This window comes from Muscardinus avellanarius (genome assembly GCF_963383645.1).
Source record: "Muscardinus avellanarius genome assembly, chromosome: 6".
Taxonomy (NCBI): domain Eukaryota; kingdom Metazoa; phylum Chordata; class Mammalia; order Rodentia; family Gliridae; genus Muscardinus; species Muscardinus avellanarius.
The window spans coordinates 57,102,008-57,123,626 of NC_137791.1; the positions used below are offsets into that span (position 1 = coordinate 57,102,008).

The 21,619-nt window shown below is 37.8% G+C and overlaps 1 protein-coding gene across 2 annotated transcripts in view; it reads left to right on the forward strand.

The window, feature by feature from the left end:
* UNC5C (unc-5 netrin receptor C) overlaps positions 1 to 21,619 on the forward strand; it is a gene marked incomplete at both ends in the record, with an annotated part of 397,912 nt that overhangs the window by 336,971 nt on the left and 39,322 nt on the right. The window contains 4 exons of one of the 2 annotated variants that reach the window (XM_080697547.1): positions 12,760 to 12,816; positions 14,839 to 15,030; positions 15,940 to 16,284; positions 18,955 to 19,042. In XM_080697547.1, coding sequence (XP_080553673.1) covers positions 12,760 to 12,816; positions 14,839 to 15,030; positions 15,940 to 16,284; positions 18,955 to 19,042 — 682 coding nt within the window. The remainder of the gene's footprint in view (positions 1 to 12,759; positions 12,817 to 14,838; positions 15,031 to 15,939; positions 16,285 to 18,954; positions 19,043 to 21,619) is intronic. The other variant, XM_080697548.1, reaches the window with a different exon arrangement.

Sequence of the window (21,619 nt, forward strand, 5' to 3'; positions counted from 1 at the left end):
GGGGAAACAATTTAACATTATAACATTAAAATTGTTACGTTGTACACTTTGACTCAGTAATATTACTTGAATAAATATATGTTCATTAATTAATATAAATATCTAAATATTTATGTGTCAAATATGTCTATATACTCTAGTATTTGTTTTATTATAAAAATGAAAACTGAAAAGTCCAATATTAGCGGTATGGCTAAGTAATATAGGTGGAATTCCTATAAAATGGAATATCATACAGCCACTAAAATAGTCATGATACTTTAATATAAAAAATTAGACCTTGAATTTATATGTGCTTTTTGTCATAACTTTGGGAAAGTAAACTTAGGAAATGGATCAGTGAAATTTATTCATTTTTCTTGGCTTGTGATATTACAAGTTTTTTCTATATGCTTTCTGTTCTATACATTCTCTATTTAGTATTCCATTATGATTATAATTATAAATGACACCTTAAACTATAAAAGGTTTACTAGAGGAACAGCACACGCTCAGAAGCAGGGGTCTCTGAAGTTGAGGTAGAGTAATATGTGGAATTATCTTGAGATTTTGGCCACATTGATTTAAATTACATTATCAAGAACAGTATTTCATAAAATACTTGCAGAAAACCCTTGTTGTCTAAAACCCTGGGTGGCAAGAGCTACTTACAGCTAGTAAATCAAGTATTTTAAACACATGGGGATTTGGAATTGAATTACAAATTTTACATTATTTCCCAGTTGCCTGACTTATACATATCACTCTGTTGTTGCAACCATGTTCATTTTTAGGTTGTGTGATAAATTGGATTCACTGTGTGACGCTGGGTAATTTCATTTTTGAAACAAAATCACAGTCTTTAAAGAATTCCAGAAGTTTCACTAAACTTTTAGAACACTCCTACATATCACTTTATACTTTATGTGGTTTATACACAGAGAAGATATAGCCTCATCGTAGCCTCATTGGCCTTAAAAAAAAGTAGTTTCGACATCGGCAACAATGCCTTGGTGCCTCAAATTAAGAACTTCCAGAAATTGGTGTTATTTCACTATAATATATTATTAAAGGATAATTTCTACCCATCAGATTCACTTAATACCCCACAGAGAAGTTGGACATTTGGATTTATAGGCATAGCACTAATTTTTAAAAGAAAATAAACATTTACAAAACTGGAGTCTTTTGGTACACTAAATGACATGAATTGCATTGTACAAGGAGAAGCCACAGACGAGCAAATAAGGCGACCTAACTGAGGGGGACTGGAGGGGGGAAGAGGGAAATTCCCTAATGCACATGATGTACATTCACAAACATATCAAAGTCAATCACTCCGCCAAACATGAGATGGATGGGGAGTGGAATGAGGCGGGAACTGGGGAAGGGCTAATTGAGTGACGTGTGCATGTATGCCTCTGCCATCTTGTACTCCATTAAGATGTATGACTACAATGCACCAAATAATAATAAATAAAGAGCCAGGTGTGGTTGCACATGCAGGTTCAGAGCCAGCCTCAGCTACATACTGAGGCACTCCACAACTTAGTGAGACCCTGTTTTAAAAATAAAGAGGCCAGGCCGGGCGTGGTGGCGCACGCTTGTAATCCCCGCGCTTGGGAGGCAGAGACAGGAGGATCGCGCAGGTTCGAAGCCAGCCGCGCGTGCTGGCTTAGGAGACCCTGTTTCCAAAATGAAAATGTAAAAAAATAGGTCTGGGAGTGTAGCCCGGAGGTAGAAGGGCTTCCAGGAACCCTAGTACCACCAAAAAATAAAAATAAAAAACCAAAACAAAACAAAAATAAAATAAAATAAAATAAAGAGGCCAGGCATGGTGACGAAAGCTTGTAATGCAGTACTTGGAAGGCTGAGACAGGAGGGTCACGGTTCACAAGCAGCCTCAGCTACTTAGTGAGGCCTTCTGCAACTTAGTGAGACCCTGTTTCAAAAAAAAGAATAAAAAACAGGGCTGGGGTGTATCTCAGAGGTAGAATGCCCCTGAGTTGCATCCCTAGTACTGCAATATATACATATATACATATACACATATACACATATGCACATATACACATACACACACACACACACACACACACACACACACACACACACACGGCTCAGGTGTGGTATGGAGATAGCATGCTCCTGGGTTTCATTCCTAGTACTGCAAAAAAAAGGGGGGGGGGAGCAATGACACAAAATGTTTGTCACTGTTGAAAATAACAAAAACTCATGTTCGGAAGAGTCTGGTATGAGAAGGAAATTTAACATTAATAATCCATTTCGCTATTTTTACTTACTAGTACTACAAAATAGTGTATCTTAGAACATTCATACCCATCACTTCATACTTTACACAGTTTATACACACACAGGAGATAGCCTTGGTGGACTAAAAAATGTAATTTCTCCATCATTTACAGGACAGTGTTTGAAGATCCAGTGTACTGTCTGTCCATTAACATATTTGAATATCTTTATTATCATCATCCCTAAAATGACATGAGAACCCCCCCTCCCATTTTTTGGTATATTTTTGAAATAGGATTATATGAAGAGAGAAATAGAGAAATAGAGAGGAGAGACAGTAGAACCTAGAAAGAGATACAGGAGAATAAAAAAGCCCTTAAGAATCTAAAAAAAAAAAAAAAAATGCTAAGCCAAATGCATGTCTACTTCTTATATTGAAATAAAATCATACTTCAAACACCTGATAACTTTTATAATCTTGATAATGTATATGTAAGATCTACTTGGTCATGGTTGGCATATAATATTTTAATTCATACTTTCCTCTTCCTTTTGCAAGTAGCAATTCAAAGACCATGTATGTAGCTTGACCCAGAAATAGGACTTTTCTATATATAAATGTATCAGCTTAGATTATTACATTCTTGCAATTATTCATAAGGATTTTGCTTTTAAACCCATTTTGAGTTCCACATAGGCATATGTTAGAGTTCAAATCTGAATTTAGAATTACTCCTTCTTATGGAAGAAGGTTTATTTATGCCACAGATGACAAATTAAAAATTGCAATTTACAAACAAGAGCTGCTTGGAATTGTGTCCGCATCGGTGAACTTCCTGACTTCAGGAAATTAAAATGTTATGCATTCTGCAAATTTAGCACTTTCTACTCATTAAGGCATTTACGTGTCACAGGGCTCTTCCACTGATTCTCACCAGAGGAAGTAGCAGAACTCTCCACGTGTAAATTTCAGTGTGGACACACTGCATATGAGGGCCCTCAGAATCCCAGGTGCATTTTATGTAGAGCCATCATTTACCTTACGAATTGCCGTGTCCTGACTTTAGAATGATGTGTTTATAAGCGCCGGTGGGAAGCATTTGAGAAAGTGAGAGTCAGTTCTCAGTGAAATTCTTGTCAGCACAGCAGTTTGATAGGAAAGCATAATTGTGAGTGGTAGACAGAGAGTGCTTTTATCTGTAGTTTGGAAAAAGTTGATGTCATAGCTGTGTTTGTATAGTTCTTGATCTGCTTAGTGTCCCAGCTGGCAAATAAATATTCTATACATGGACGGCCTGCCCCTCGCGGTGCTCGACAGTCTCCGGTATAATCAGTGTGGTTTGCTATTTTTCCTTTCTGCTAAAACATTTTCCTGCTTTTGAAAGCAGGGATGTGGTTAGCAAACTTAGCCCACAGGAACCTGATGAACACCTATGGAGCCCAAATGGGGTAGAGTGAGGAGACAGAGCAAGGCCTTCAGCCTCTGTATTCAAGAAAGGGGTCTTTGTGCACGCCATACAGCAAAGGAAGGACTCCTTTGAGAGTACATGGGTGCAGGTTTCTGTGATGTTAGCTATTTTTTTTTTTTTGCCTAAAAATACTGCATCTAGGGTTATGTATTCTAGAATTCATCCACCTTACTTCAGGACTCACCATTATTTTTACTTTTTTTTTTTTTTTTTTTGGTGGTACTGGGGTTCCTGGAAACCCTTCTACTTCCAGGCTACACTCCCAGACCTATTTTTATACCTTTTTATTTGGAAACAGGGTCTCATAAGCCAGCGCGGCTGGCTTCGAACCTGTGTGATCCTCCTGTCTCCACCTCCCAAGCACGAGGATTACAAGTGTGTGCCACCAGGCCCGGCATTTTTACTTTTTCTATCAAGTATCTTTTCTACCATGGAGAGATATGAATACCATCACCTTTGAATTCAATTTAATATTATTACTTTATTTTAAGAGCACTAATGGAGATGAATATTACCCCATAAAAACACGTGGGCAGCTGATGTCAGATTTTCATTTTACTGGACTGATAGGCTAAATTTTGGACATTTATTCTTCACCTATTGTGAATCAGGAGGTAAGACTTCTACACCTTGGGGTGTTAATTATCTGCTACTCGTTTTCAGAAGGGCACACTTGGACTTGTTTACTGTGAGAGACAGGGCCCTGGACCAGCTTTGCATAGCACGGCCAAATGTCCTCAGAGGCTGGAGCAGCAAATTGCCAGGGCAAACTCAGTGATAAGCAAATGTTCTTTTTAATTTTTGTTGTCACATCCTATAATTTATATACTTATTTATTTAGAGTTCCTTAAATCCCATCAATACATAAATCCTCAGAAGAGTGGTAAATTATAATAAATGACCCTGGGTATCTTTGATAGACCTGACCTTTGACATCATTAGCAAAGCCCTGATGGGTTTGCAAGATAAGACCTGACCTGAAAGGGGGAAAACAGAACCTGGAACAGGTTTATTTTGAATGGCCCTTGAGATTTTAATAAGAACATTTGCATCAGAAGAAATGTAATTGGGGTGAGAAAAACCCACATTTCAGCTTAGTGAAAAGTCATTGGCAGAAAGACCAAGCAGCCAGGTCAAGGAGAGGGGAGAATCCATTGGGAACAAAATTCTTCTAATAATAGGACCATAAAATTAGGAAAAATCTTATGAGGTTGTCCATTGTAGTTCAAGTACATAAATATGACTAAAATGAATTCAAAAGTTGGTGATTTAAAAACATATTTTTATAGAATGTAGTTAATGTGCTTGTAAACTCCAACTGAGTGATATCATATGCATAACCTGCATACTCATTTCTGTCTAAAGATATTTTTAATTTTTAATCCTCATTTCAACTAAAATTCAATTTTATGTACTAATGCTGTAGCAGCAACTCTATGTTGAAATATAATGAGTCAATCTTGAAACAATAAGGATTGCCCTATTAAATTCTGCCTGTCTCCATTTTGGCTAGGGATTTGGTACTTTACGTAGTAACAGGGAGTTTTAATTTCCAGACATCTACATACACACTTACTTTTTTATGTATCCTTAAGTCTGCCTCAGTGGTTATCAAACTTTGAAGGGCATAAAAATTACTGTCTTATATTTGTAATGAAAGGAATGTATGATTTTAATTTCAATTCTAGCTATTGCATTTTAATTCTAGTCACTTTCAACCGTATGTAATGATGTCAGGCCCTGGCATAATTTCCTTCTGACTCCAGTCTTCTATGTTAAACATGGCAGAGCTCAAACAAAACGGACTTTAGTTCAATTTAATTAATGCTTCCAAAGCAGAAAAGATACTTTTAAACCCCTAATAGTGGTTCCCTTTTCAAAGAAAGAAATTGAGACATAAGTTGAAACAGTCCACCCAGCACCCACAAGCAAGGGCTGGAGCCAGCCTGTGGACCTAACGTGCCCATGATTAAGCCTGCACAGGCTCTTGGATGCTGGAAACAAGTGGTTCCCAGATTCTATCACTTTAAAATGAGTTTTCTCTGGTGTGTAGAGTCCATCCAATTTTTCATTCCCATTCTTTATTCCCTTTTTCTTAATGGTAGCATTCCTGAGAAAACTTATGTTTCTCCTTGAATATTTTCCTTATCTTAGAGTTTTGTTAAAACTACAACATGATCATCATGCTTCAGGAAGTACATCATTATAGCAAGATTCTCCAGTTACCTTAGAGCAGAAATGCCAAAGGGCACATCTTTGCTTGTGCTCCCCCCACATACACACATTGAAACAAAAGATGCTATTTGGAGGTCATCTCATTTGCAAGAGAGAAACCTCTATATATTATTTGTCCTTTCTAAATTTTATGAATACCAATGGCAATATTTCAAATGGAGAGGAATTTTGCCATCTGAATCATTAATCTTACCTCGTTTAATCATTGACTTCCAAATAAAGGCAGGTATGGTGAGAGAAGTTCTTTGATCTTGGCTTGTTGGTGTTCTGAAGATGTCCTGTCTGTAGATGCCCAAGTCTTTTCACAATATGAAACCACCTAGATCTTCACCAACAGATGAATGGATTACAAAATTATGGGATATACTTATAGTGGAATTCTGCTCGGCAATAAAGAAGAATAAAATAATGTAATTCACAGAAAAAAATGGATGGAACTGCAGAACATGGTGTTAAGTGAGATTAGCCAGTTAGAGAAAGTGAAGGGTCATATGTTTTCTCTCATATGTGGAAGCTAGGGAGTACTTGGGATGCCAGCAGGACTTCAGATAGAGAAGCATAAACCTCAGTGGAGCCAGGGAGGTGGTCTAGGGGAAGGGAAAGGAAGAGGGAGGATCAATGAAAGAAACACTTCCATTGAAATTATATACATACATGAGAATACCAATGCCAATCTCAGTACCCTGTGTGTGGAACAGGGAGAGTAAGGCGGGAGTGGGGGAAAGCCCTCCAAGTGCCGTGTGCATGTATGTCACCATAACTATGAACTGCATTATGATGTGAGACCATAATGCACCAGTGAATATATTTTTAGAAATGAAGCCAGGAACATGTATTAAACCCTTTTCTATTATTTTATCTCTCCTGATTTAAATCTATTACGTAATGCTTATATTACTTACAAAGTCCTGAGCAGTAGCCAGGGGGCTGAGATCTAACCCTCGCTCTGCTATTTCCCCAGTTTTGTATTTTACCCCCATGCTTAATGGGGTCCAAACGGAAGGTTCCCCTCAGTGATCTATTAAACTCTAACATCTAGGTGGTTGTGTATTAGTGAAGGTATTGATTTCATCTTGAATCTAAACCTGACCAGTGATGTTCAGAAATTATAACACTTCTCACAGTGGCACATTAGCTTGATAAGTTTTTTCTATAAAAATGCTAATTTTGAGTCAGGTGTGATGGTACACAGCCTATAATCACAGTACATGAGAGGCAGAGACAGGAAGATTGTAGGTTCGAGACCAGCCTCTTCAACTTAGTGAGACTCTCAGAAATTCAGTGAGAACCTCTTTAAAAATAAAATATTAAAAGTGCAGGGGCTGTAACTCAGAGGTAAAATTCCCCTGTGTTCATTTCCCTTTGCCCCCCAAAAGAAAAGAAAATATTACTAATGGCATAAAAACCATATAGTATAATTTTAAAATTTTGGTTACCATGTACTGTACATATGTCATGAACAGAAAAGCCTTTAAAAAAATAAAGCTAGAAAAATTAATGTAGCTTCTGCTTATTGGGAAAATGTAGATTTACATTTAGTTTCTGGAATTATTCCCACATATTCCAAAATATTAGCCCACTAAATAGGTTACCTAAATAGGCTGTGTTAAGTCATGTAACGACACAATTTGTAAGTTTTTATTATGTATATAAAGATAGTGTGTTGTTACTTAGTACAGTATAAAGCCAAGGAAGGTTATCTTTTCTTTTGAAGATGGTCGAACATGGGCTCCAATCTCTTAAAATAGTTAGACATTAGCAGAAAAATATGGACAGCCCCACCCCTTGTATGATGGGTCACTTCTTGTGAATTTGAAGAATTTACTCCTTCCTTAAAACACTTCAGCACCATCAGACAGAGAATGTCCATGTGTGAACGGCACCCACCACCCTTGTTGAACAAGGCAGAACTTGGACATCGGCATGAGCTGGCAGATACCAAACTTCAGCTGGTTGAATTTCAACACTTAGGTAACTTGGAAAATATTACTTCTCATCTTTGAGACTTAGTCTTCTCATTTAAAAAAGGTTGGACAGGATACTTCAGTGTGTGTGTGTGTGTGTGTGTGTGTGTGTCACTGAGAACTGAACCCAGAGGCATCCTAGCATTCTACCTCAGAGCTACATGCCTAGCCCTATTTTATTTTATTTTTTTATCTTTAAATAGAATCTCACTAAGTTGCTGAGGGTCTTGCTAAATTGCTGACTCTGGCCTGGAACCTGTGATCCTCCTGTCTCAGACTTCCAAGTACTGGGATTACAGGCATGTACCACCATGCCCAGTTCAGAGTAATCTCTTGAGGTGGAATTTTTATTCCTTTTTTTTTTTTTTTTTTTTTGCGGGTCTGGGAATGGAACCCAGGGGCATTCGACCTCCGAGCTACATCCCCTGTCCTATTTTTTATTCTTTATTTTGAAACGGGGTCTCACTGAGTCTCAGAGGGCCTCACTAAGTAGCTGAGGCTGTCCGCAAACCAAGATCCTCTGGTCTCAGCCTCCCGAATGCTAGGATTATGAGTATGCGCCACCACGCCCGGCTTGAGGTAGAATTTTGTACCGTTATAAACTGGCTTTTAAGGTGAAAGGACTCTGCAGTGTAGTGTTCTTCTCTTCAAACTTTTACTTACTTAAAATCTTCCTTGACTATCAAACCTCTGATTCCTACTCCTCCTTGTCAGTGAAGTCTCCTCTTTGAAAAATAAATTTTCTCTAAAAATACAAGTTTTCAAAGAAAGGCTGTAGGGTAAGAGCAGCTTCACAGGAGCACTGCTCCAAGTTAGCTCCCTCTGGCCCCAGTTACAGAGGCTACTGCTCCCTTCTCCCAGCCCTGCGCCTGGGTTTCTTCTATAAGTCCTTGACCAGGACTTTGAAAGTGGTCATCCTTCGAGGTGCATTTTGCTCCAGACAGTTTTTCCATGGCGAGACTGTTCTTCCTACTGCAGGACATTCAGTATCCTGGGCCCTCACTAACTGCCTAAAACAACGTCCTGCTCATTAGGACAGTCAAAAAGCCAATGCCCCTACCCCTTCACAAACACATCCCTGAGAACTGGCTCTGCTCCTGTTTAAGTAACAGTGCTCTGAGCATCCATTTACCTCTGGCCCTCGAAACTTGCTGTGTACCACGTCACTCTATCTTTTCCAGAAGCCATAAAGACCAGGCACAAAACTCATTGAACAGAGAGGGTAAAAGCATACACAGTCCTTAAGAGAATGCATTACTTATGATTTCTCAGAATTACTGAGCTCCTTGTCCCTGTAATATGGGGGAAACTGGAATTCGAATATTCCCTAAGATTGCTCATTAGATGATGAGTACATCGCATCAACTCCACCAATATAATCTCTTAAGAGCCCATCGTCCTCCTATAGCTCAGCAATGTGCATCATAATGATATCCACATAATTATCATTTGTTGATTGCTTGCAATGTTCCAGTACTTTACAAATCTCATTTGTCCTTTTCACAGCAAAGAAAGCAAGTATTCATATCCCCTTGCACAGATTACAAAACTGATGCTCCATAGGAAGATTAGTTAGACCAAGGTCTCACAGCTAACATGGCAGAGCTGGGATCCAAACTGAAGGTCATGATATTGGCATCTTCAAGGTCACAAGTATGCCACTGCCTTAGCCAACAGCCCTTGTGGTTCTCTAGTCTGCCTTATTTCATGTAGCAGGAAAGTGAACTGAAATCCCTAAGTTAGAACCCAGCCTGTCACAGTGACACTAAAAACAATTACTTTGTGCTGTGTTCTGCGAAGATGTTATTTTTCATTATCGCGAGGTCTGCTCTCAGCAGGGCCACCTCATTAGCTGAGGAAAATGGCCCCTGTTGTTCTGAGGGAGCCGGATCAGATGGACAAGCAGAAAAACAAACTCTGGAAAGTGATTCTGTGTTCCCCTGGTTGAGGAAATGGAATGGTAATCCCTTTCTTCTCCAATTCCCAGCCTCTTAAGTGATGTTTTACTTCTGTAGCAGCAGAATTGTTTTGAAAGGGATGGAAAGAGTTTTATAGGGTTGCCTTCCAAAACTCTTTATCAGCATTTCCACAAAGAGTAAATTGGGGTGTTGAGCTATTGGTGAGCACACTTAAGACTGGTCTGTTTTAGATTTCCCCATGGAGGAAAATAATAGTTTGGCTAGATTGGTCTTCATTGGTTATGAGGAAGAACTATCAGTAAATGTTTATACATGATTTTATTTTAGAGCAGTCTTAATGTGAATGTTTCATCAAATGTATTGATGCACTGATAGATTTGTACCCGCCAAGCTCTATGTTACAGAACTCATCCATAAAATCCTAACACTCCACTCTTTTTGCAACTCATTTTTTTAATAGAGAAACCAAAGTGGTTTTTTCCTCCCCAAATTAGAATCAACCATCGGGTGTTCACACTTACTGTCCAGCTCCATGGAATATTGCTGCCTCCCAGGCTTTCCTTGGCTGATCGTTCCATTTAAGCTGCAGGTCCAATTTCAGCTGAGTAAAAACCATTCTTCCCCAATTCTCTAAGTCATCCATCCCTTTATTTCCAGCCACATTATTTTTTTTATTATTCACTTATTTATTTTTGTTTTATTTATTTTTATTTTTATTTTTTGGTAGTACTGGGAATTGAACTCAGGGCATTGTATCCCTGAGCTACACCCACAGCCATATTTTATTTTGAAACAGGGTATCACTTAGTTTTGGAAGGCTTCACGAAATTGCTGAGGCTGGCTGCGAATCTGCGATTTTCATGTCTCAGCTTCTCAAGTACTGGAAATACAATCGTGGGTCACCACACCCAGCTATTTTTTTTAGTATTTAAAAATATGACACAAATATATTTGTTGAATGATCCAAATACTAAACAAATATGAGAAAATGGAAATCAAATCAAAACTGTAAAATTGTTTTCTAATATTCTTCATTCTGCCAACAAGAGTAGTAATTCTGTTGGAAAATAAGGATAGAAGCCAGGGAAAACCCAGAATGGTTTTATGGAGAGAAATTTCGGGCCATGGTATTTATTTCTGGACATAGTCATCTCCTTTTATAAGATTCAGCTCTTCTGCTAACTCAAACAGATTCATGTGGATCCTTACCAAAATTTTCCAGATGAACATCAGAACATTTCCAAACATCCTAATTTACACTCATTTCCTTGTTCTCTTACCTGGAAAAAAAAAAACTCAGGCATCAGCCTTTGGACATTTCCGTACTTAGCATCATCACTTCTAAGAGGTTGTCATTGTGATCTGACCTCCTCCACTCCCAGGGAACTTGTTTTGTCAGAAGTCTTTGAGATTCTAAAATAAAGCCTCTATTTGTCCCGGATGTCCTTTCATTGAGTTCACCGAATACAAATGGAAAAAGGTTATTACCAGACAGAGATGTTTAAAAATGAAAATCAAACCTAATACATCGACTCAGACAACTAGAATAGGGAATATAATATTTATAAAACCGAGTGGGAGGTTGCAATCATTGCTCTAAAATAAAGCATTAAAAATTAATTCAGAGCAAACCTATCTGTGCTACAGCAAACCTCTCTTTCATTAAAGTAGCACTGCCTGTTTCTCCAGAATTAGTTCCCCAAATAGGTAAATAGCTTGTAAGCATTGAGCACTCTGCAAACTGCAGAATGGCTACCTGAGGCATGGCTCCAACTTCCTTTTAGTATTAAAGCTTTGCGGACCTTTCATTGTGGACCAATTAATTGTGTTTCTTGTAGTTTCCCTATATTTTTTCCCTTGAGCCTTACTAAGAAAGTTTAATTCACCTCCTTCCTGTTAATCTTCATTTGATTCATCTGAATGGTACTATATTATTTGATTAATTCATATGCTACAGAATAATCAATCTTAGGGAAATGCTGGTGCCAGTTATAATTTATACTTAATATTTTTCAAAGATTTCTCATTTCATAGTCTTTGTTTTGTTTCTTTTAATACTTTCTCCCTATTATCCTCCACATCATATTATCATTATTAGCATTATGTTACTGTTATCAGTACAAGTTTCCTACTTCAGAATGCACTAAAAAGCAAAAGGGAACTTTAATACTTTAATAGTATTGCTTTTGCATTTTCAGTTGAGATCAGTTTGTTTGTTTGTTTGTTTTGCCCAATTTACAGCATTCCTCTGAAGCCCTAAAATAAATAACCTTATAACCTCTAGGTTCTATTGATTTTCAAATGATTTCAAATAAAAAATATCCAGTTTTATTGCATTGACAAACTGCTCAGTCCCTGGGCAATCCCTATTGGATTCCTATTAAATGAAAGGAACAAGAAACAACAGAAAATCCAAAAAGTGGATTTGAGGCAGAGAGGGAGAGATGGTAAATGGATACTTAACCTTTGACCAATGACGACAGGTCTTCTATAGTTCTCTTGGACCAAGAAGCAAGCTGTTATGATTAAATTAAAAAAAAAAACTGTTTAGAGCCTTACTGGGTATGTCCTGGGAATTAAAGCATATGGCAGGGATAAGGAAAAAAGATTTTCCTTATGCTAATGACCCTTGATGTCTGAAATAAATTAGATCCATTAGAGTTTATGCTCAATAAAAGAAAGACTTTAAGCACTCCAAAGTTAGTGACTCGAGACCAGCTTTTGCTCTGAAATTCAATCTGCCTACTTATTAATTCTTAGCGAGGCTCCTAAGCAGACAGGGGATACAAAATCATAATTCTGTACTGAACCAGAATTTTAAAAGACCACAGGTTTCTTTTCTTTTTCTTTTAATTAAGCCATTTCTCATGCTTCCCATTTTGTTTCCTTCATTAATTTGATTTCATTCCCATTTTTGTTTCATTTTTTTTTCTTTTCAAGGTTTCATTTATCCTATTTCAACTGAACAGAGAACCCAGAATGAATATGGATTTTCTTGTAAGTTTGATGTTTGGATTTTATGTTGCTGAATAATCATTTAACATTATTGCCCCCAGTTCAAATTTGCCTTTCTGTGGATCACAGATGTGCACACAGGAAATAGGAACCTAATCTATTCTAACATGAAAAAACAAATTAGATTTTCGATGCTGAAGAGAAGAAAGGGTCATTTTGAGTCTCTACTAGATTTCAAATCTATCAGTCTACCATTTTAAGCTTGAGGCCCAATAACCAAGAAAACGTATCATGGACTATACTGATATAAAGGGCAGTGTTCAAACATTGAAAGGGAAAAGGTTGAGAAACTGCACATCTATTGTGCTAGAAATCATGAATGCTGAGTAAGTATTTATAACCTGGGAAAGTAAGCCCATTAAGGATTTATATATAATATTCTAACAAGAGTTCAGAATTGTGCTGCAGGGCCTCAAATAAAGCCCATTGGCAAAGAGGTGTAAGGACTTTGAGGGCAGTACTCACACAACCAAGAGTATTTGGGATGTCACTGGATTGCTGAAAAAAAAAACAACTCAATATTGACTTGATTAGTGGGAAAATGAATATCATGGAAACTTTGAGATGGACACTTATGAAACAAAGCACGGTCCTTTCACAGTACATTTAAGCACAAAATTATAGAAGAGATGAACTGAATTTCTACAGTGGATTTACTTGTACTCTCAGTGTCTAAAAGGTATCATGACACCAGAAGGGTGTACTCACTTGAGCCACTGGCAAATGAAAGGGTGAGTTATTTCCCCCTAAACCATGTGACTGTGAATCTTAGGAGGGACCAATGGTCCCCAGATTTTAGAAAGTCACAGGACCTATGAGTTTGATAACTTTCTTCCTCACTAAATCAACATATATGTAAAACTGACCATGAAGTGTTAGCTTGGTATTGACCACCTAAAGTGCCAACTTAAACACTTCTTTTACAGTGAGCATAGCAGCCTTGGTTTACTTTGATGAACATGTCTTGTGGGTCATGGAAAACAAAAAACAGAGACGTAACAATGTCTAATTGATTCAGTAAAGTTTCACTTGCTTTGTTTTAATTATCATCTTCTATTCCTTTTCCAGTTAGATGAAAGCATGTTCCATGCCACCAAGGCAGCATGTGGCATTCATAGGAATTTTGTTCTTGCTTTATCTAGAAATAGGCTCTAGTGGGTTGCACCTTGCATTGACCAAAGGCTTGACTGTCTTCTAGAGTAGTCTGACTTTTCTGATCAAACTTATCTTTATCTAAGTGCACCATAGAGCTAAATTATATTCCAGCAATGAGAAGTTCAAATGTAAATCTCTGGGCCCATGAGAAATTCAAAATTATCAGAGATGATACAGTATCTGTGTCAAAAGTCTGTATTTAGAGAGATGGTCAGCAGAATTAACCTCTATCTCCCAGATCTGGACCCTCTAAGAGCACACCTTTTGCATCCAATATATTTGCTCCTAATATTTGTTTTGCTTAGTTACACCATTCACATCCACTCTCCAATGATTATGAGAAAGTGAGAAGAGTGTTATGGGAGGTAATTTTATGACTTTGAATGGTAATTAGGAAAGTATCCTGGTTCGATAAATACACAGATTCAAAACATGCCTGATATTTCTAACAGTTCTTTTTTAAACATTACTAAATATTTTTAAAGAACTATCAATGAATTCAAAAACTCTTCCAAACTTTTTCACCTATAAAAAATAATAAACTCTTCCCCCTGTGGGTTGGAATGATTTTACTTCCCGTTTCTTTATATGCCTAGTAATAAATGATCTGTTATGCTGCCCAATTATAAGATAGATTAGTGGGTGGATTGATACCAAGTGAGAAAGAAAAAGAAATCAGTGATAATTTTCCACTGAAAGGCCACAGTTATTTTATATAGCTTTTGAAATAGATTTGAAATTAACCTATAAAAATGGCAATAAATGTCTGAAAAAATTATAGCAATACATATGTGTACCGTGGGAAACTTCTATGAGTAGTTGGTCCGATGTTTCATTCTTTCCCTCTAGCTGCTCCTGATTCAGACGATGTTGCTCTCTATGTTGGGATCGTGATAGCGGTGATAGTTTGCCTGGCAATTTCTGTTGTTGTGGCCCTATTTGTGTATCGGAAGAATCATCGTGACTTTGAGTCTGATATCATTGACTCCTCAGCACTCAATGGAGGTTTTCAGCCTGTGAACATCAAGGCAGCCAGACAAGGTGAGTGGACAGTGCACTCCACACCCTGTTACTTATGCTCGCAAGCAGCATCCTTGCATGACTTCACAATCAGTCACATTTGGGGTAATGCAGCTGGTCTAGAAGGCAGGCTCCATGAAGACAGAGATTTTGATTGGTTTCATTCATCACTGGACTGATGTCATGCCACAAAACAAATTAGAGCTGACAACATGCACAAGTCATGTTTTGTTTTGTTTTGTTTTTTCCTGAAATGTTGTCCTACGTTCTAACTTCTATTTGAAAAAGTCCATTGATTCATTTAATAATTCCCTAGTGTCTTCTTCTTCCTTCTATGACAAGATATCTTTGATTGCTTTGAATATGATGGTTTACAGATGAATCCAAAACCAGTCTAAACAGGGAAGCTGTGAACTCATAATGATCTTAGGGAACTTCTTTTTTGTACTGGGGACTGAACCCAGGGGCATTCTACCCTATTTTATTCCTTATTTATTCCTTATTTTATTCCTTATTTTGAAAAAGGGTTTCACTAAGTTGCAGAGAACCTCACCACTGCTGAGGCTGGCCATGAACCTAAGATCCTCCTGTCTCAGCCTCCCATGAACTGGGATTACAAGGGTGCACCACCATGCCCGGCCTTATGGACTTCTTATTCAATCTGATCTGTTAAAATAGCAAAATATTTTACTTGTAATGAGTAGACTTCAAAGTAAAATACAGGATAAGGGCTACTTATCTATAGCCAATAATTAATTGGATGCTAGTGATCTGCTCGCCCTGTCTTCAGCAGAACCTCAGTATTTCTCCCATCTCCAGGATCAGCTCAGGGACTTTGCTTTTGGCTCAGAATGTGTGAGGGGGAGGCCTACTCACGGAGGGAGGCCTGAATGGAGAATGCATATAAAATTCTTTTCTTTTTCTGTTCAGATCTTCTGGCGGTGCCCCCAGACCTCACATCAGCAGCAGCCATGTACCGGGGCCCTGTCTATGCCCTGCATGATGTCTCTGACAAGATCCCAATGACCAATTCTCCAATTCTGGATCCACTGCCCAACTTGAAAATCAAAGTGTACAACACGTCAGGGGCTGTCACTCCCCAAGATGACCTCTCTGAGTTTACATCCAAGCTGTCCCCGCAGATGACCCAGTCCCTGCTAGAAAACGAGGCCCTCAACCTGAAGAATCAGAGTCTAGCAAGGCAGACCGACCCCTCCTGCACTGCATTTGGCACCTTCAATTCTCTTGGGGGGCATCTGATTGTTCCCAATTCAGGTAATTCCTAGAGGTTTACACTGAAATCAGGTAGCTTAAGAACATTTTTTATTTTGGACCTTCAAATCCTCTTTGTGTTTTTTATTAGAATTGAAAAATTAAATGTTGTCTATCTAACCTGAAGCTACTTTCAATATAAATCAAGTATTACTTTAGACAAAATTAGCAAAACCATTTATCTTGCAACTGAGTCCAAAAACACTTCCTCTAGAAATAGTCTACTCCCAGTGTTCTGTTGGGGTATGATTTAGAACTGTTACTGACCTTTTTAATTGAACTTCAGAAGACAACATCAAGCCAAGAAGAGTTCTCATGGCACTTTAAGAAGACAAATTAATTAGAAAATATATCGGTTGGTTCAGTTCCAATTTACCAAAGGAAGTTATACTTCAAAATATTAATTTTTAGGTGATCACAGACATCAAACCTTCATTTATTAATTTTATTCCACAGACTTCAACCATAGGCATTTTTAATATGCTCACTCTGACCTCTAATGTATCTAGCTACAATTTCAGTTTCACCTGGTGTACTGTTGTAGTACTATTTAGTTTTCAATTTATTATGTAGTTTATCTGCATCTAAACAAAAAGCCCCATAAAGGTCTTTCACAGTGAAATTAATGACTGCTGATGTTGAATTAAAGATTGGCGTTCATGAATCAGTAGTTAGTAATAGGTTTGAAATCATAGGTCAGAAGAGGGCTAATCACATTTTCTCTGACTCTCCCCTCATTCTTTGGAACAAGACTGTGCATAATTTTTTAAATATAGTAACAGAAAGAAACTTCATTGGCCTACTGTGTTAAAGTCACATGGAAATTGCAATGTATTAATATACATACCTATGGATCTCTGGGCCCTTAACTGAAATTGTGTTTAATTCTTCTTATTCAGTCCTTCATTTCAATGCCTTGGTAACCTTTTACCCTATACTTTTAAAAGGATGTTTTAATACCATTAAAATATGTAAGAGTATTATTTTTTCTATACATTTTACATTTACAGTGAGATTATATATTATTTAAAATGTTTTTTCACCTTTGTCTAATTAATTTATGCTATTTATATGCTCTGTAAAAGCATGATATTTAAGTATATTTACAATCATCTATGAAAGGACTGTATAAAAATATTTCTATGGTTCTTTCATTGCCTAAATATTATGATTACTCCTAAGACAATTTTGTTCCTCATGAAACCCATTGGATTCTGCTTTTCCGTCTCACTGCTACACCTGAAATTTTTCATATGTGAATTATTACAAAGGCTTCTTAAGTGGAAGGGAGGGAGTTAGCGTGCTTTAAATACTTTAGTAGCTACCTAATATCAGACATTATTCTATTTCCTTACATCTCTATTTTTTTAATACCCATAACAGAGATAAAGGTGCATTTAATGCTTTTTCTCTGGAAAAAAAATGCCAAGTTTTGGTGCCCTCACATTAGGTCTTCCTGTTCCAGTCTATGCTATGTCAAACTGTTTTCTGCATTCCATTCCCAGAATGCCTGTGATCTCAGGTCACTCTCCTTCAGGAGGCCATGACTCAGCATCTTCAACCAGTTATAGAAAGGCCTTTGGGTCACTCCTCCTTCCGTAGCTCTGTGCTTTTCATTTTAGAGACTTCCAACACAGTGGGCAAGTTTCCTGGCTGCCTTGTGTTCATTCTATTTCCATGCTAATTAAGCTATATGTTACTCAAGGACATGAACACTATCTTTTACTTCTTGGCATTCACAGCAGTGCCAAAAACTGAACTCACAAGGATACATGATAAATTTTTATTGAACTAAATTAAAATGCATTACAATGGGAGTAAAATGATGGAGACAAACACCTTGACAGCGATGACCATCCCAAGTCATTCTGATGACAGCCAGTGTTCTCTACAGCATGGGCCCCTGACCACCATCATAAGCCTCACCTGGACCTGTTAAGTAAAATCTATTCCACTCCCAGACCTGCTGAGTTACCTTACTCTGGAGTAAGGTTTTAACAAGCCCTCCAGATAATCCTGATGCAAGCTTAAATTTCAAACTATGGCTGTGGGCATAGCTAGCTTAAAACACAGCTCTATCCAATTAGCCTCCTTTTGGGCACCAATTAGCAACTAAGTAGAAACACTTTGACAGGCTTTGACTAAACTAGCAGCTCACTTTTGAGAGTTATATATGATAAAAGTTCATCACCAGCACTTATTCTGTTGTATAATAACACTGATGCTAACCAGATATTTCAGAAATAAATGGTTTCTGATATGGCTGAAGTTAGCATTTCCCTGACTGAATCTTGTTAAAAACTAGAAACAATGCATCATTACAGCTGTTTGAAATTTTAATAGCAGTTTTTGGTCTTCCTCTTGTTTTATAAGGAAAACAACAGTGGAACCATCTGTGTATTCCTTAAATAAAATCAGAGCTTAAAAAATTTACATCATTCCTCTAAGTAATTCCATAACAGTTCAGAGGGAACTGTGGTAACAAGTAAGGCCAATAAGGAAAGAAATCAGGGCAACTACGAATATTTACATGTCTTTAGAGAAAAAGAAGTAGGCTCAGAGCTACATGATCACAAAATTTTCTTATTCCCTTGTGCTTGCTGCAGAAGCATTCCAGAAGTTTTCTTTTGATTCATGGTTCTTATATGACTGCTTTTATCTTTTGCTATTCAGGAGTAAGCTTGCTGATTCCTGCTGGGGCCATTCCCCAAGGGAGAGTCTACGAAATGTACGTGACTGTACACAGGAAAGAAAATATGAGGTAAATATGCTTTTTTATGATGCACTTGACTCTATCAATGTCTAACTTGGAGGAGAATTACACAGTAGAAATAATAAATCCAACATGTCTAGACAAAGTATGTCTAGAGCGACATTTTCTATAGACATATAAAAGGTCAAGTTTTGCCTCTCTTTATGCTTGGAGCTTTATATACTTTTGCAGATCTTGAGTATGGGTGGAATGCCAAAGATCTTTTCCCAAATGGACAAGTGGCCATAGTATCAGGAAAAACTTACCAAATAATGTGATCCAGAGAAATGCGTGAGTTGAAACAGATACACTGGCTGCATGTGGCCTGGCTCAGGAATGCAGCCTGCTCCCATTAGAAGGTTAAAGGTCACAAGGCATTGGACACCCTTTAACCCCTGACCTGCCCCTCCCACCTTGGTCCAACATAGAGTCTTATACACAGATTCTTCCTTTTGTGACTCTTTCAGCTTAAGTGATTTAAACGCCCCATCTTTCACTTAGCAATAATCAATTCTACACTCAGGCCTTTCAAAATAGAGTCAGGGTTGATTAAAACTAGATTGAACCAAAAGACTGTTTCAAATGGGTCTGAATAATAAAGATGAAGTTGTTTTACATACAAGTAACAAGAGGAGTTCAGAAGTCCGATATTCAATTCTCATTTGGTCTCTGACAAAGATTAGATGGTCTTTTTCGATCAGTTCCCCCATAAAGTGTATGGTTAAGTAGTCTTTTAGAACCTGGCTGTTGAATGCTTCTAAGGAAAACTGAGGTCTTAAAATAAAATAAAAGATGCTATAGAAATGGAGGTCATTATCATGTAATGATCACTGTTTGTCCCAAGGGGAATGATATTCCCTGAGATGAGAGTACAAGGACTGAGTGACAAATGAGGAACTAAGTTATCATTATTGTACATTATATCTTTTTTTTCTAACCTGCTCTTGTCCTCAAAAAACAGCCACTTTTATTCTTGTTTTTCAAGAGCTGAAAAGCTCTTTTATTATGCACTCAGGTGGAGATATTGGTATTTATAATCAGAATGACCCAGAACATTTTTTTCCTCGGGTGGTGTACTTTCACCCACACAAACAATAGCCAGGCAAAGAAAATTATAAAATTTCTTCAGCATTATTCATGCCTTAAACTTGAGCAACCGAAAGCCACTTCAAGGCTTTTATTTACCTACATCAAATATTCATTCTTTTCATTCCAAAATGCAAAGCAACATTCACAGGCCCTCAGAATTCCCTTCTTTTGTAGCAGGATAAAAGAAGATTAGCAGATTCCAAGATCCCCTCATTTTCGTTGATTAATTTTTCTCATGTCTGGAATCAAGGCTAGCAGTACATTTACCGATTTATCAAGGCATTTGCCAACATCAACATTTCATTTAAACAGTAACAAATTTTGACTTGTGTTTTTTCTGGAGAAGCCTTGAGGTAGGCCTTTTGCTTTCATCCGATTACCCTTATCTGAAGATGGAACCTTCAGGGGCAGCTGCAGGTGCTGGCTGAAGCTGAAAGATGCAAACACTCCCACTCCTCCCACTCTTTCCCTGGCTTTTCTTCCCATAGTTTAGTTGGAATCTTAACCAGGATAATTGTACAGTTTAGATGAAGGAGAGGAAAAACAGAACACTGATAGATCTGCTTTCAGGTCCCATTGCCTTTGACTATAAAGAAAAGGAAACGATAAATCATTCCTTGCTGTGCCTACCACCTGAAGTTAGGTGCACAGGAATCATTCTATTGAATTTTGTGTGCATCAAAGGAGTTCTGTTTATAAAGATGAAGCAGGAGAAAGCTCACGATCCCTAAAGAAAATATGCACCAGAGACCATGAAACAAGGAACAAACACAAGATGACTGTTATCTAAATGAGAAGTCCTAAGTCCTCTCTCCAATAATTTCCTGTGAACTAGATACGATTTTCTTCTTGTAAAACACAATGACAAGAATGTGCTTTAGAATATAGTGAGAATACAAAGAATCGTGGCTATTTATCCAACTTTCTCACCATTTAGCCCCCACTGCAAGTCTGCAAGTTAGGGAGCTCCACTTTAGCTATGCAGAAACTAAGGCTTGGAGAAATTGAGTCACAGAGCCAAGATTTCACAGCTAGTAACTGAGGGCAACAGATTTCAAGCCCAGGTTTATCAGACCCAAGGCTCTGTGCATTCTAAAGGTCCGTCCCTTCTGAGTGGCTCCAACACTCGGGCCCATTCTCTGTCTTATGATCCTGCATTGTAGACACACTACTCAATTGCTCATTAAAGACCCTTTCAATCCTCACATGATATGAGATGAAACTTTTCTGGAGAAGGTCCCAGTGAGGCCATCAGCTGTGGGTGTTCTATCAAGGCATATGAGAAAAGTTCTGAATATTTTTCTCCATTTTCCTTCTCTCTGATTCTTTTTATTGCATTCCAAATGGGGTGTGTTTCCAGCTGGATTATATCCAGCTGGTCATCTGCTGATGTGAATTGTCTGAAGGGAGGCGTGAACTTAATTACATGTGGCATAGTAGATGAGACAAGAGGGGCCTTATCATTACTGAATGTGCTCTAAGAGAAAGCACAGACTG